Source organism: Peromyscus maniculatus, chromosome 1 (genome assembly GCF_049852395.1).
Source record: "Peromyscus maniculatus bairdii isolate BWxNUB_F1_BW_parent chromosome 1, HU_Pman_BW_mat_3.1, whole genome shotgun sequence".
Classification (NCBI taxonomy): Eukaryota; Metazoa; Chordata; class Mammalia; order Rodentia; family Cricetidae; genus Peromyscus; species Peromyscus maniculatus.
This window is the reverse complement of record NC_134852.1, coordinates 75,407,614-75,421,688: the sequence shown is the minus strand read 5'-3', so window position 1 is coordinate 75,421,688 and position 14,075 is coordinate 75,407,614. Positions and strand designations below refer to the sequence as shown.

General features: G+C 46.9%; 1 protein-coding gene across 2 annotated transcripts in view; it reads right to left on the bottom strand.

Moving 5' to 3' along the window:
- The window catches only part of Trpm1 (transient receptor potential cation channel subfamily M member 1), a 92,441-nt gene that overhangs the window by 44,942 nt on the left and 33,424 nt on the right, over nucleotides 1-14,075 (bottom strand). For both annotated transcript variants that reach the window (XM_076544225.1, XM_042277506.2), the window contains exons 11-15: nucleotides 6,264-6,434; nucleotides 4,939-5,073; nucleotides 3,926-3,976; nucleotides 1,089-1,229; nucleotides 243-272 (exon numbers count right to left, since the gene is read on the bottom strand). In XM_076544225.1, coding sequence (XP_076400340.1) covers nucleotides 243-272; nucleotides 1,089-1,229; nucleotides 3,926-3,976; nucleotides 4,939-5,073; nucleotides 6,264-6,434 — 528 coding nt within the window. The remainder of the gene's footprint in view (nucleotides 1-242; nucleotides 273-1,088; nucleotides 1,230-3,925; nucleotides 3,977-4,938; nucleotides 5,074-6,263; nucleotides 6,435-14,075) is intronic.

The window sequence follows — 14,075 nt, the reverse complement described above, 5'->3', positions numbered from 1 at the left end:
ACAACCTCTCGCCTGCACACACCCACACACATAGGAAAACACAGCCTCCCCCCATTAGCACTTAAATTTTTTAAAGGTGGTATAACCTTTTTTATGATTCATCCAACTCATCTAAGATTTTGGTGAGTTGTGTAGAGGACTCATTAATGGAAAACATTGCCCAATTTTGTGTTAATCTAGATCTAAAAGTTTTCAGAGAGTGACCAAAGTATCATAAACTACTACAGACCCGCTGTACTTACTTCCATTCCCAGAAGTTTAAGCGCTTTGGGCTGCATAATGAAGAAGGAGGAAAAGAAAGAAATCGACTCAGGTAACTGTGTTAATGAAGTCAAATACTTTGTATCACCACTAGTTAATGTCAATATCCAAGTGAGGGAATGCTTTCATACGAGAACTGCTTCTGTCAGCAGAAGTCAGTTTGGAAAGACATACAGACACACAGCCCTCCTTGTAAGTAGAACCGAACAAATCTTCTAGCAGAGATTGTGGAGTAGGAGTGAGGAATACCTCCCACAGAGCTGAGGTTCACATGACTGGGGGTTTGCTGGGCTGGAGCAACAAGAAGCATTATGGCAGGTCAGGAATTAACTTTGATTATGGTAGAGGAATAGGATCTATCGTGGTAGGGTGGGGATGGCTTGCCACAGCTGTCTTGGATTCCTTGGCTGTACCGTGAGTTTGGCTATGACTGTTTGACCAGCAGGGAGCCCTGGATTTGGGGTGGGGTGGCAACAGATGTTTTTCATGCCCCATGCTTTAGAAGACGACAGCTGCTCCAGGGATCTGTGGGAGGACAGGTTGAGAGAGTAAACATGGGACCAGGAGGAAGGCTATTGTGGGGAAAGAGGGAGGCAGACATGCTCGACAGATTGCCCTCACTGAGCCAGTTTTAAGAGGTGATGAGTGGCTGCACATGGAGCTGGGAGGCCTCACACGGGGGATGAGGGCAGAGGTGGCGTGGGTGGACTCTGGGACACATGGCGTGAAGAACTGGGTTCTGCACAGGTAAACTTATCGGGAAGCACGTCAAGGAACCACATGCCATTCTGGGAGACACAGGACACTGCGTGTCTGCTGATCTCTACCCTCTTAGGGCCAAACAAGTTGTTGTAGAGAGTCCGGAAACTTTTACGGGTGTAGTTGCAGCGGTAGGCGCCTCCCATGAGATACTCTAGCACCAACCCTATGTCGATGAGGCTGATGTGATAATCTGGTGGAAGGTTGCTCTGTAAAAAAAGAAGTTCGCTGTGAGGACATCCTCCTCCCACAAGTCAGGCACATGTCATCACCCCGGTAGCAACTTGGCTGTTACTATAACAACCACGTTCAGTCTGCTACCATATGATGTGCAGGGATGGCAGGTTAAACCATATTCCAAAAATTGGCATAAGCTCTTCCACTGAGAAGAAAGAGTTAGACACCCAGTCACCACAGAGTCTATGGCACACCCATGGCCAGAGAGAATGGTTTGTGGCTGGTATGTGGAGATGGAGGGAGCTGTGTGGTGCTGGAGAACTATAAGCAGATTTATTTGTATGACACATACCCTTGATAGCCCCTTGGAGAGGGGAAGCTAGCCTCAGGGAGGGGCCAAGTTTCATTAGGGAAGTGGGTCGCCCATGGGAATCTGTAGGAGGCCAGCATATTTTTCAGGACTGGAGCCTCTCTGGCAAAAGCTTAAATGGGACTCAGTGACTCTGGGGGACACTGGATCTTCAGTAAAAACACAATCAGCAGCTGTCTGGTATGACAGCTGCCAAAGGGACTGAATCTTATCAGTGTGGAAGAGGGTCTGCTGGGACAGAGTCCCGGTGGTGAGAAGAAATGGCCTGAAGAGAGCATCCCCTGCATTGTGCCACACATCCACGTTCTAGACAGGCTGACACACCATTGTGTCAATTGGTATTGTAATAGCTGAAATGATTTGGTACACTGGGATCTATTGAATGTCGTTTTTATAAGCAGACTAGCTACACTGGCTGAATCCTTTGCTCATGAAATCTGTATTTCTTCAGATTCTATTATGATCATCAACCATGTTGAGCTCAGGGTTTCATACATGGTAGGTATGCATTCTGCTGTTGAGCTACAGCCCAGCCCAAAGGTTCCTTATTGGGAACAAGGAGCTGGATGCTGGGGGAGGGGGAGGGATGAAGCTCTGAAGAGCAGCGTGCAGCATCATGTGGAACTCACAGGAGTGTCTGAGATGCCTGGGTAGGCTTCCAGGAGACGATGACATGGGAGCAGTGGAGCAGGGATGATGGGTAAAAAGAGAAAGAGCAAGTGCTGTGGGTGTGAGGAGGTGTGGCCCAGACAGAATACAGTCTCCCAGGGCTCCCCATGTTCAAGTGGGTTGGTGTAGAGCATGGTGGAACATGATGGGAGGGAGTAGGGGTCACGGGCATGGGCCAGGCCCACTGGGAATTTATGTGTATTCGAACAAGCTTGAACTTCAGGTTGCAGCCATGGAACAATTTGGGGGTGATGATTATGAACGGAATCAAGTGGGAGGTGGGAGATTATTGAAGTCATTCAACTGGGAAATGGCTGGGCTTGAACTTGGACAGCTCTCACTTTGAAAGTTTACACTTCCTAATCTTTCTCCCTCCTGGGTCTTGAGGGAGGAAGCAGAGTTCTTGTGTGTGTAACAAGGCTCTGGACCAGAGGGTCTCTGAGGTCCTCAGCTCCCAGATTCACTGATTCTATTCTGCTCTGTAGAAATCATATTCTCATATTCTTAGAACTGAATATTGCTCAAAATATGACCAGGCCATCCAGGACTCTGACCAAAAGCCCTGCTCTCTCATTCTAGAGAGATAGATTGCTCCTATGAGAACCTGATGTCATCTCTAACTTGTGATGCAAGACATAAGAGATCCCAGGGTAGGACCGAGTGAGCAAGACCCCACAGGAGCACAGGCTGTCCATAGTGGGGAGCCCTGGAGAATAAGGAGAGCAGTTCCCCTTAGAAATGAGGGAACTGCAAAGGCTGAGAACCTCTGATGCAATACCCAGGACACACAGACCTCCTGAGGAGCCTCCTGTTGGTACTTGTGAAGTCATGTTGGTGCTACACTATAATCCCGCAGCATCAGTGTGTTCCTGGGCTGTGACAAAGCTTAATTCTACCTCCCCGCTACTTCAAGTTTTAGTTTTGCTTTTTGTATTTATGTTTGTTTGTTTGGCATGCATGCATGTGTGTATTTGTGTTTGTATGTGTGGGTACACATGCATGCATGTGTGTGCATGCCTGTGGAGACCTGCAGTTGACAAGTCTGGTGTCTTTCTCAGCTTCTCTCTACCTTGTGTATTGAAGTAGAGGCTAAAATGAACCTGGAGCTTGCCAGCTTACTTCACGGATGCTCTGTCTCTACCTCTGGCAGGCACGGGGGTGGGGGCACCATGACCATCCAGCTTAGATCTTTTTAAAAACAATTATAGATAGATAGATAGATAGATAGATAGATAGATAGATAGATAGATAGATAGATAGATAGATAGATAGATAGATATAGATAGATAGTGTGTGTGTGTGCCACAGTGCACCTGTGGAGGTCAGAGGGAAACCTGTAGAAGTCACTTCTCTTCTTCTACTGTATGAGTCCCAGAGATCAAACTCAGGTACTCAAACTTGTCAGCAAGCACCTTTACCTGCTGAGTCCTCTCACGGGACCTCACCTAGCATCTACTGGATGCTAGAAATCCAAACTCCAGTTCCAAGCACTTACAGCCTCTCCCTTTATTCTTCTCTTTTTAAAGTAATAAATAAACTCTTGCTATGGACAGAGGAAGTCATTGTTCCCTACGTCTCAAATAATGTTCCCTGTTTCAAATAAAAAGGTAACACATGTCACAAACAGAAGATTGTTCTCCGAACTGCTTTAGCGACGGATGCTAGCAGGTACAGGGCCGATGGACTCACCTTCTTTACATCCCTCACCAGCAGATGAAGGGTGTTTGGCGGGCCCAGTCTCTGAAAGGGAAGCAGTCAGCCACAATTAGTATGGTTGGTTCTTCAACTCTTGAGCAAAATTCTGCCCCACTGAATTCTGGGGTCCGTAATGTACTACTGACTCGTTTATTTTCTAAGACACCTGGCTGTGGTCACCACATTCACATGTGTGTGAAATGCTTTGGATAGTTTCAGTGTTCTTGCAGTGTTGAACATCTGCATGTTTTACACCACGTCTTAGAATGCCGGAAGAAGACATAAGTTTCCAAAACTTGAATTGTACTAGTGTAGGCAGAGCAGATTTCATCCAGACACTTCCTGCTCTGACACAGCACAGCTCCTACCTGTTAAAATTTGTTTTCCCAAGCAACAGTTGACTACTAACCCTGGTTCAGTCTGCTGCAGCCTTAGGACAGGAGGGCCTCTTGCTTCACAAGCATAGGATGTAAATGCAGACTTGCAGGGGTTCATCTGGTCATTTTTAGACTTTTCTCTGTTGCACAAGTAACGCACGAGTCGTCACGAGACACTGAATCTGAATCCTTTCCCTGGGCTAGTGATCCACAGTCTTTTCCTCATTTTCCACATGAGCTGCAGCTCTGGGTAAGCCCATACCCCCAGGGAATGCCTGATGCTATGATGGTGATCTGTGTCATGATGTTCAGTGGGTTGGGACCATCACGTACACATTTTCACCACAGAGATGGCTTTATGAAGATGTGAGCCCCACTGTACTGTCTACTCTAGCTGGAGGGACTGGCTGGCATGGCACAGTTGCTGAGAATATCAACACAGACTGGCCAGGAGCAAGTGAGAATTAGCTGCCCCCCACGGCACTCTGGCCTTCCAGCTGAGGCTGCCCCAGTGAGTCTAAACTCAACTGAGCACTTTTTTTTGTTGTTGTTGTTGCATAATATGTGTCAGGGACAGGAGTATTCTGAGGGCCAGCTCGCTTCCTCCAGCCTTCTCCCTGGGATGCTCACGGTGTTGTAAAGCTCCTCCAGCCTCGGGATGGTGAGGAAGTGTTGCATGTTCACCCCGTTTTCTATCAGGAGCTTCACAAAGTCAACCCGATCTAAGACGAGAGCATCCAGCATGGCTTGTTCCAAGGCATTCACCTGCACGAAATCCAGAAGGGAGACCATGAATTGCCTCCCTGGAGACTCCAGGCAGGGGACATTAGGACACACCATGGAAAGTTCTGGGATGTTCTGAGCTGTATTCTGTTTGTTAACCTGGTGCTGGGCATTGAGCCCATGGTCTCACATATGCCAGCCAAGAGCTGTACTAATGGCTGCACCTGGCCTGTGGTTCCCAGGGTTGTTTCCTTTGAATGAACATGCCTTAACCTTCTCTCCTTTCTGCTCAGCCAGGTCCCCACATGCTCTGTCAAAGTCTGTAAGTGATTTTATGTTTTTAAAATGAGCTGAAGAGGGCTGGAGAGTTGGCTCAAAAGCTAAGAGCACTCACTTACTGCTCTTGAAGAGGACCCAGGTTCAATTCCCAGCACTTACATGGCAGTTTACAACCTGTTTGCCAATGCTAGCCTCAAGGGATCCAATGCCTTCTTCCAACCTCTGTAGGCACTAGGCAAGTAGGTGATGCAATACATACACACAGGCAAAACACCCATACACATAAAATAATAAAAATAAATAAATCTAAATTTTTTAATGAGTTGAAGACAACTATCCCAACGTTGCCCTATTCAGTTTCTCTCTGCTGTTTCCTTGGCTGGGGAACATCTTTTGATGGTGGTAGGACCATGTGGGCATGTCACAGGCCACTGGGGTGCTGTGTGGGTGAGTGGTCACACACTCCTAATTATGGAACAAAGGTACCACTCTGAAAGGAAGTCCTGGTCATTACTCGCTCTGCTTGGCAGGCATGCAGGCACCTGGTACAGAAGAATAAGGGAACCTGACCACATATTTACAGTCCACACAACAAAACCCTTTTTAAGATAGAGCTGGTGGTAGCATGGAGAGGGGTGATGGGTGAGTAGCAGTAGCTACCCAGCTTGGGAGGCTGGAGCCCCTTGCATGATGTTTCTGGGTCTCCCTGCTGCTGAGACAGGCAGATAGGGCCTCTACAGTGTCAAGTGCATGGCATAATGACAACCACTCCTACTTATGAAACAGTGGTGAACACACTATTGCCACTGAAATATTGGCATCAGCCTGTCAGTCCTCCATCCTGGTGGGGATGACGCAAAGGAGACTAGAGTGTCCCTTCCCTGGAGAACTAGGGCAATGCCAGCTCTGGTCTTTGCAGTCTCAAGACACGTGAGCAAGGACTCTCCACACACCCAGTTCAGCAGCTCGATCTTCCGGGGGTCCGTTTCTTCTTCCACCTCCTCTTTCACTTTGCCTTTCTTCTTGCCTTTTCCTTTCCCTCTCCCCTTGGTGGTGGCTGTTGGTGGCTTCTTCTCCTTCTCTGTGACTTTGGTGTCCACCGGAGGGGCCAGGCTTCCCAGTGGCTGCAATCCACAGCAAGCAGTGTTGGGAAAAGGTACCAAGACTGCCACTTATTCTAAGACAAGCCTGGTGACACCTGAAACTCTATATGCACACACATGGAGTATATACACATACCTACATCTACATGCTCACCCATGCACACATGGCAGAGACTCACATATATCCACACACATGAATAGTACAAACACATGTACACATTGTAAGGTGTACATGTGCCCATTTACATTCATGCAAACAATGTGCACATGGTGAGGGTGTACACACCCATGGGTTAACCTATGAACATATACATGAGTACATACATATCATACACCCATGGCACATAAGCACCAGCACACACAGGCATGCACACATGTACACATGCAAACTCTTGTCACCATGGCCTGGATGTCTTATGAAGAATATCCTAATAATATGAACCACTGTTCATCATGGACACAAAGACTTAACTGGTCTGATGCAATGGCTGTGAGTATTTGAAGTGGATAACATGTCGATTGATGGGTATATTTTGAGGAAAAGATGCCGAGAAGCAAATCAAAAGGTACCAAAGGTGTGCTGATAGTCCTCTAATGATGGGAGAATGTGACCGTGAATGAATCAGAGGTAATATTTAAGAATGCAAGTCACTGTCCAGGAGGAAATGTGAGCTGGAGATTTTTGTGGCTACAGCAGCTCTAGCAGGTGCCTTGGAGCTGCCCAATGTGATTGGTGATGGATGGAGGCTTCAGGGAACATGCAGTGTGGTGATGGATGGAGGCTTCAGAGAACATGCAGTGTGGTGATGGATGGAGGCTCCAGAGAACATGCAGTGTGGTGATGGATGGAGCTTCAGAGAGCATGTAATGTGCTGATGGATGGAGGCTCCAGAGAACATGCAGTGTGGTGATGGATGGAGGCTCCAGATAACATGCAGTGTGGTGATGGATGGAGGCTTCAGGGGCACATGCAGTGTGGTGATGGATGGAGGCTTCAGGGGCACATGCAGTGTGGTGACAGGCTGAAGACCTCGAAGGCAGAGGGTGCTCACTCAGTGGAATAGGAGGGACAAAGAAGTGGGCCTGACCTCCTGGGAAGTGTGGAGTGTGGGGTATGCCATGGTAACGCAGCCAGGGGCAGAAGCACTGGCCCCCTGTGAAGTCCTCTCTCCACCGCCTTCCTCCCATCACCTTCCGCTCTTGGGTCGTCCCTAATCCCTCCTCTTCTCTTTCCTCTACTTGCTTTGCTGTGTCTTTCTGTCCATTGCTCTGGCTTTGGTCACTGGTGACAGACAGCACTGGTGCCCAGGTCCTGGGCACTACTTGGCCCCCTTCATGTCAATCAAGCCCTTAGTCACGTGACTCAATAGCTGCTTCCTCCTTTAGCCTTCTCTACCAGCTGCTTGGGCACTGCAAGCTCCAGCTTTTTTTTCCTTCCATGTGGCCAGTGCTTCCCAAGGCTCCTCTGGGCTCTGCCTTTAGCCCCTGTCACTTTGATTTGGCTCTCTCCCTCAGCAGTCTTATGGACGCTCACACCACCAGCCACTATTAATTCACGAACAGCCTTCCCTGTCTAGTTTCAGCCCACACTCCTCCCCAGAGTTCCTTTGGTGAACTCAACACCTCCACATGCGTGGCTCACAGACTCTTCACATCTGTATTAGTTAGCTTTCTGCTGTTGCAACAAACTCCCAGGAGCTTGACACTATGTGTAGCCTATGGTTTTGGAGGCTGAAACTGCAAACAATATGGGTCCAGCACTGCCCAGGGCTCCTTGCTGCGTCATGACTGGGGGCGGGGGGAAGGACCACAGCGGGAGCAGCTGTGGCTGGTGAGGCAGGAAGCCAGAAAATGGGGGAGATGGGGCACCCGTGCTCCTTTTCTTTATCACAGCTTCTCCCACAGGAGCTAGCCATGGTCTGAAGAACGACAGCAATCCTGTTTTGTTTGTTTGTTTGTTTGAGAAAGGGTTTCTCTGGGTTGCCCTAGCTATCTTGGATCTCGCTCTGTAGACCAGGCTGGCCCCAAACTCATAGGGATCCACCTGGCTCTGCCTCCTGTGTGCTGGGATTAAAGGTGTGCACCACCACCACTCGGCTTCAGAACCCACTTTTTAAGGCTTCTTCCATCCCAACACTGTGGTGATATTTTATTTGTGCTGAAATGTGGTGGTATTTTATTTGTATGTTAATAAATAAAATTTGCCTGAAGATCAGAGGTCATAGCCAGCCCTAAATAGAAGTCAGGTGGTGGTAGCACACACCCTTAATCTGATCACACACCAGGCAGGCAGAGTCTCTGTGTGTTCAAGGACACAGCCAAGCATGGTGACACACACCTTTAATCCCAGTACCAACCATAGAGACCTGGAGGTCTGTACAAACAGGAAGTGATGAGGAAGTGAGGTAGCTGGGCTAAGAGCCAGTGAGAAGGAGAACAGGAAAGCAATAGAGGCACAGGTTAGACAGGAAGAAGCTGGTTCTCTTAGAAAGCTACGGTGGCATGGTGAGCTAAGGTTAGCTGGTGTCTATTCCTATTTCTCTGATCTCTATAGCGTTCACCCCTGTATCTGGCTCTGTGTTTCTATTTAATAAGACTATTTAGAAATTTGTCTACACAACACTACTGTTCTGGGCACAAAGCTTCTAGCAGGTGAACCTTGGGGAACAAACCAGAGTCATTAAGATGCCTACTATTAAAACAAGCAAACAACAAAGGTCTGTTATTACAATTTCAGGCGATCTGATGTCCTCTTCTGGCCTCCATGGGCACTGTATGTATGTAGTGCACTCACATACATGCAGGCAAACACTAATATTCATAAAGTAAAAATAAATAAAAGTCTTAAAAAAAGAGTCATTCACCCCAGAAGGCTTAAAAAGAAAAAAAAAAGCAGAAACTTAAGCCAGGCAGTGGGTTAAGGTGCATGCCTTTAATCCCAGCACTTTGGAGGCAGGGGCAGGCAAATCTCTGCGAGTTTGAGACCAGCCTGGTCTACAAATTGAGTTCCAGGCCAACCAGGTATACACAGAGAAACCTTGTCTCAAAAAACCAAACCAAAACAAACAAATATAAACAAAAATAAACAGAAACAAAGCAAGAAGTAGAAAATGTTGCTGAGAAAAGAGTGTGCCCAGGAGACATCTCCTCCAAAACAGTCCTTTCCAGTGTCCCTCATCTCCACGAACTTATCAGCTGTGCAAGATGTGGAGCTGAGTGTCCTTGCTGATATCTCGACCTCTGCCTCCCTCCATGATTAGCCCATCCCTATATGCAGTCATGTTCCATGCCCAGAACTGCTTAATTTTATCCTGTTTTTGCTTTGTTTTCTGTCTCTGCTCTAGGTCCAGATGCTTTTCCTCATCTGGGTCACTTTAATATTCCATTGGAGGGTTATGCAGCTGCCATGGATGGTCCCCTCCCAGTACTTCTGAAACAAACAGCCCAAAGCAGCCTGGAGTAGATGAAGAAAATATGTAATGCTCTCTACAGACACCTGCACTCAGATGTACACACATGTGTACACACACACACACACACACACACACACACACAGAGAGAGAGAGAGAGAGAGAGAGAGAGAACATGCAATAGTGATAATAATGATACTCTCTAAAAAGTAAAGGCAGCCTATAGGACAGCGGTTCTCAACCTTCCTAATGCTGTGATCCTTTAATACAGTTCCTCATGTTGTGGTGACACCCCAACCATAAAATTATTTTGTTGCTACTTCATAACTGCAATTTTGCTACTTTTAATAAATCATAATGTAAATATCCAATATGCAAGATATCTGATCTGTGGCCCCCAAAGAGGTCACGGCCCACAGGTTGAGAACCACTGTTATAAGATGAGGTAATATATGGTGGTATTCTATTTGTACTGAAATGTGATTTTTAATTGTATGTTAATAAATAAAGTTGCCCAGGGGTCAGAGCTATTAGAGCCATAGAAAGAGCGTGGCAGTGGTGGCGCACGCCTTTAATCCCATAGATCTCTGTGTGTTCAGGGATACAGCCAGCATTGGAGACATACGCCTTTAAGACCTAGAGGGCTGTACTTACAGGCAGTGACGAGACAGTCATGTGTTTGGGTTTACAACCAATGAGAAGGCAGAACAGAAAGACTATTTAAAGATATACACACAGGGAATAGCTCTCTTTCTGGAAGCTAGGAGCACTGCAGGAGGAAGGGTAAGATTTTAGCTCTGAGCTCTGACCTCTCAGCTTTCTCTTTTACATTGGATCTGTGTTTCTTATTTAATAAGACAGTTGGTTACATCTACAGTAATATGTTGCAAATCAAAAATATGAAAAAGGATTAATGCTCAGAATGTATGGAGAACTCCTAAAACTCAACAGCAAAAATCCAATTCAAAAATAAGCAAAAGACTTGAATATATATTTCTCTGTGGTGATTTATTGTGTATCAAATAAAGCTTGCCTGAGGATCAGAGGACAGAGCCACTAGATTAAACATAAATACCAGGCAGTGGTGGCACACACCTTTAATCCTAGTACTTGGGAGTCACAGGCCTTTAATCCCAGCACTTGGGATTTCATGCCTTTGACTCCAGTATTTAGGAAGCGCACACGCCATTAACCCCAGCACTAGGAAGGAAGTAAAATGGCTGGGCGAGGAAAAGCATATAAGGTGTGAGGAGACAGGAAGTAGGGCCTTTTGGCTAAGGACTTAGAGGACTTGTAGAGATAGGATCCCGCCTTCTATTTGGCCTGAGGATTCGGCAGTGGTGAGAAGTTTCTCTAGCGGCTTGTTCTTTGTCTCTCTGATTTTTCAGCATTTTTTATTAAGACTATTTAGGAATTCGTGCAATATTTCTCCAAAGAATTTCACAAGTGGACAGCACAGATGCTCACTACCAGGGATAATGAAGGAAACACAAACTAAAATCAGCCAAGATGCCATCCTAACACACTAGGATGGCTATTATGAAAAACAAAAACAGTAGAAAATAGTACATGTTTTTGAGAAAGTAGAGAAATTAGAGCATTTGCACTTCGACTGCAGATATATAACTATTAAAATGTTATTTAAAAGATTATGATGACTCCCAAAAATGTTAAACAGAATTTTGCATAATTAGGTGAATTATGACAGAAATCCACTTCTGGATATGTTCCCAAAGGAATTTAAGCAAGACTCAAATGGATACCTGCACATCCACATTCATAACAGTACCATTCCCGATGGCTAGTATTCACCGATGGATGGATGAATAGATGGATGGATGGATGGATGGATGGATGGATGGATGGATGGATGGATGAATAAGCAGGGCCAACACACACAAAGTAGGACTTTTTCTTTTTTTCTCTTTTTTCTCAAGACAGGGTCTCCCTGTGTAACCCTGCTGTTCTGGAACTCACTTTGTAGACCAGACTGGTCTCAACCTCACAGTGCTCCACCTGCTTCTGCCTCCTGAGTGCCAGGATTAAAGATGTGCATCATTACACTAGGCCTGAAGTGGAACATTTTTTCAGTCTTAAGAAAGAACAGCCAGGCATGGTGACACATGCTTTTAGTATTAGCACTTGAGAGGCAGAGGCTGGAGGATCTTTGAGTTAGAGGCCAGTCTGGTCTACAGTGTGAGTTTCCAGGGCATCCAGGACTTCACAGAGAAACCCTATCTTGAGAAACAAGAAGACAAGAGAGGAAGAAAGAGAGAGAGAGAGAGAGAGAGAGAGAGAGAGAGAGAGAGAGAGAGAGAGAAAGTTAGGAAGAAAGAATGGAAGGAAGGAAGGAAGGAAGGAAGGAAGGAAGGAAGGAAGGAAGGAAGGAAGGAAGGGAGAAAGAGAAAGATAAGAAGGAGGCCATTCTGACACATGGCACATCCAGAGTGGAGGGCTCTTGAGGACACCGTGCTAAGTGGAAGAAGCCGACCGCCCAAGGATAAACTCCAGGCTTCCATTAATGGGAGCCTCTGAGCCAGAACTGCACAGCTAAGCCACCCCCAAGTTCCTCACCCTCAGAAATGGTACAGGATAACAAATAATGTTGCTTTAAAAAAAATTCTGTGTATGCCCCAGCTTCTAGGTCCCAGCATTCAGTCATTCAGTCCTGGGTTTTGTTTGCAGGAATCAGCAGTGCACAGCCTGGCCAGCTTTCAGCTGAGTCACCCCCTTCTCACTTTGTAGTCCGGTCATAACGCTCCCTTTTCACATTGCTTGTTTTGCCCATCCCTTTCTTGTCTCTTTCTGTTCCAGGTGCCCTTCCTCCTGGGTGGAAGCCAGCATCTCTCTGTTCACCACTCACACTCAGTGTCCACTCCATGTTTCCAGCAATGTCCTTCCTGGTATTCCATTACAAATTAGCGCCCTATATTCTCTCTCACGCAAGCACATTTTCTATCTTAGCTCCTCATAACTTGGAATCCAATAATTGTCTGCTATTTTGTTCCACACCAGCCTCCTTCGTCTTTCCATCCCCCACCCCCACATCTGCCCCCGGCGTTACAGGTTTTCGTGAGTCTGCTCTCTTTACGTCTTTGTCCCCAGCACATGAAACAAGAGCCCCAGACAGAACGCTTTCTGAATGAGTGAGTCAGTGTGCAGTTTTGGAAACACGTTGAGCAAGCGTGGAGGGGCGGCCATTCTCTGCTGCAGCTTCTGGCCTTGGAGTTGTGGGGTGCAGAGAAGGCGCAAGGGGTGTGACCACTATAGGAAACGAGCTCCTCCTTGCTCAGATGAGCTCACCCACTCTGCTTTCTGGCTAACATCCGGCATTCCAAGAGCGCTGTGGGCCACTTCAGAGGAGTAGCTTGTAGCCTGGGCTGGTAGAGAAGGGGTTTCTGAGGAGGGGCCTCAGGGGCTGTCCAGAAGAGGGCAGCTGATGGGTGGATGTAACTATCGTACACTTTAGTTGTTGAAACTCTACACTAGATGTCATAATAGGTTAAAATGGAATGTTAGGGGGAAATCCCAGAGAACGAGAAGAATGGCAGCCTAGAGAGAGACCAGGTTATTGGTGGCATTTGCTTCAGCCACGAGGAAAGTCAGGTGATGACATAATTAGACTCTTACAAACGCCACTAGGGTCGTGACATGGTAGACTAAAGCTACAAGGTAAGAGGTAACGAGGAAGAGAGTAACAAGGCCCTGGGTGCCTGCTGTCTGGCCCTAGAATAGCCACCCGGTCCCCAGAGCTGTGGAATGAGGGATTTGTGTAGCAGGTGGTGTGTATGCCAGAACCCTTGCGGGAGTTCAGCAGGTGGGCTAATAGGGGTGAAACGATTCTGTTTCTGGGCTGGGGGATGAACAGACCCAGCACGAGGCAGGTGATAGTCATCTGTGCTGTGCAGGTGAGATCACACCCAACACAGGGTATTACGTTGTAGGTACCACAGCTTTAAAGGGATGTAGGTTGGCATGGACCACACCCACAAAGAGGAAAGTTTGCTTCAAACTTCAAATGTGGGCTGAGCAATTATTGCTGGCAAGAGTGTCTCTGACATTCCTTTGGGATCCTTGTGTGGCTTTCTAGCCTGTCACTGGCTTATGGTCTAGCTTTTAGAGCAAAGGAGTTGCTTTGATTGAAGGAGTGTCTTAAGGATGCCTGAGTCATTCACCACACATGCTAAATGTGTGTGCTCTTTATGGTTGTATGTGTGTGTACATACTCACAGTTTGCCCTACACCACAACAC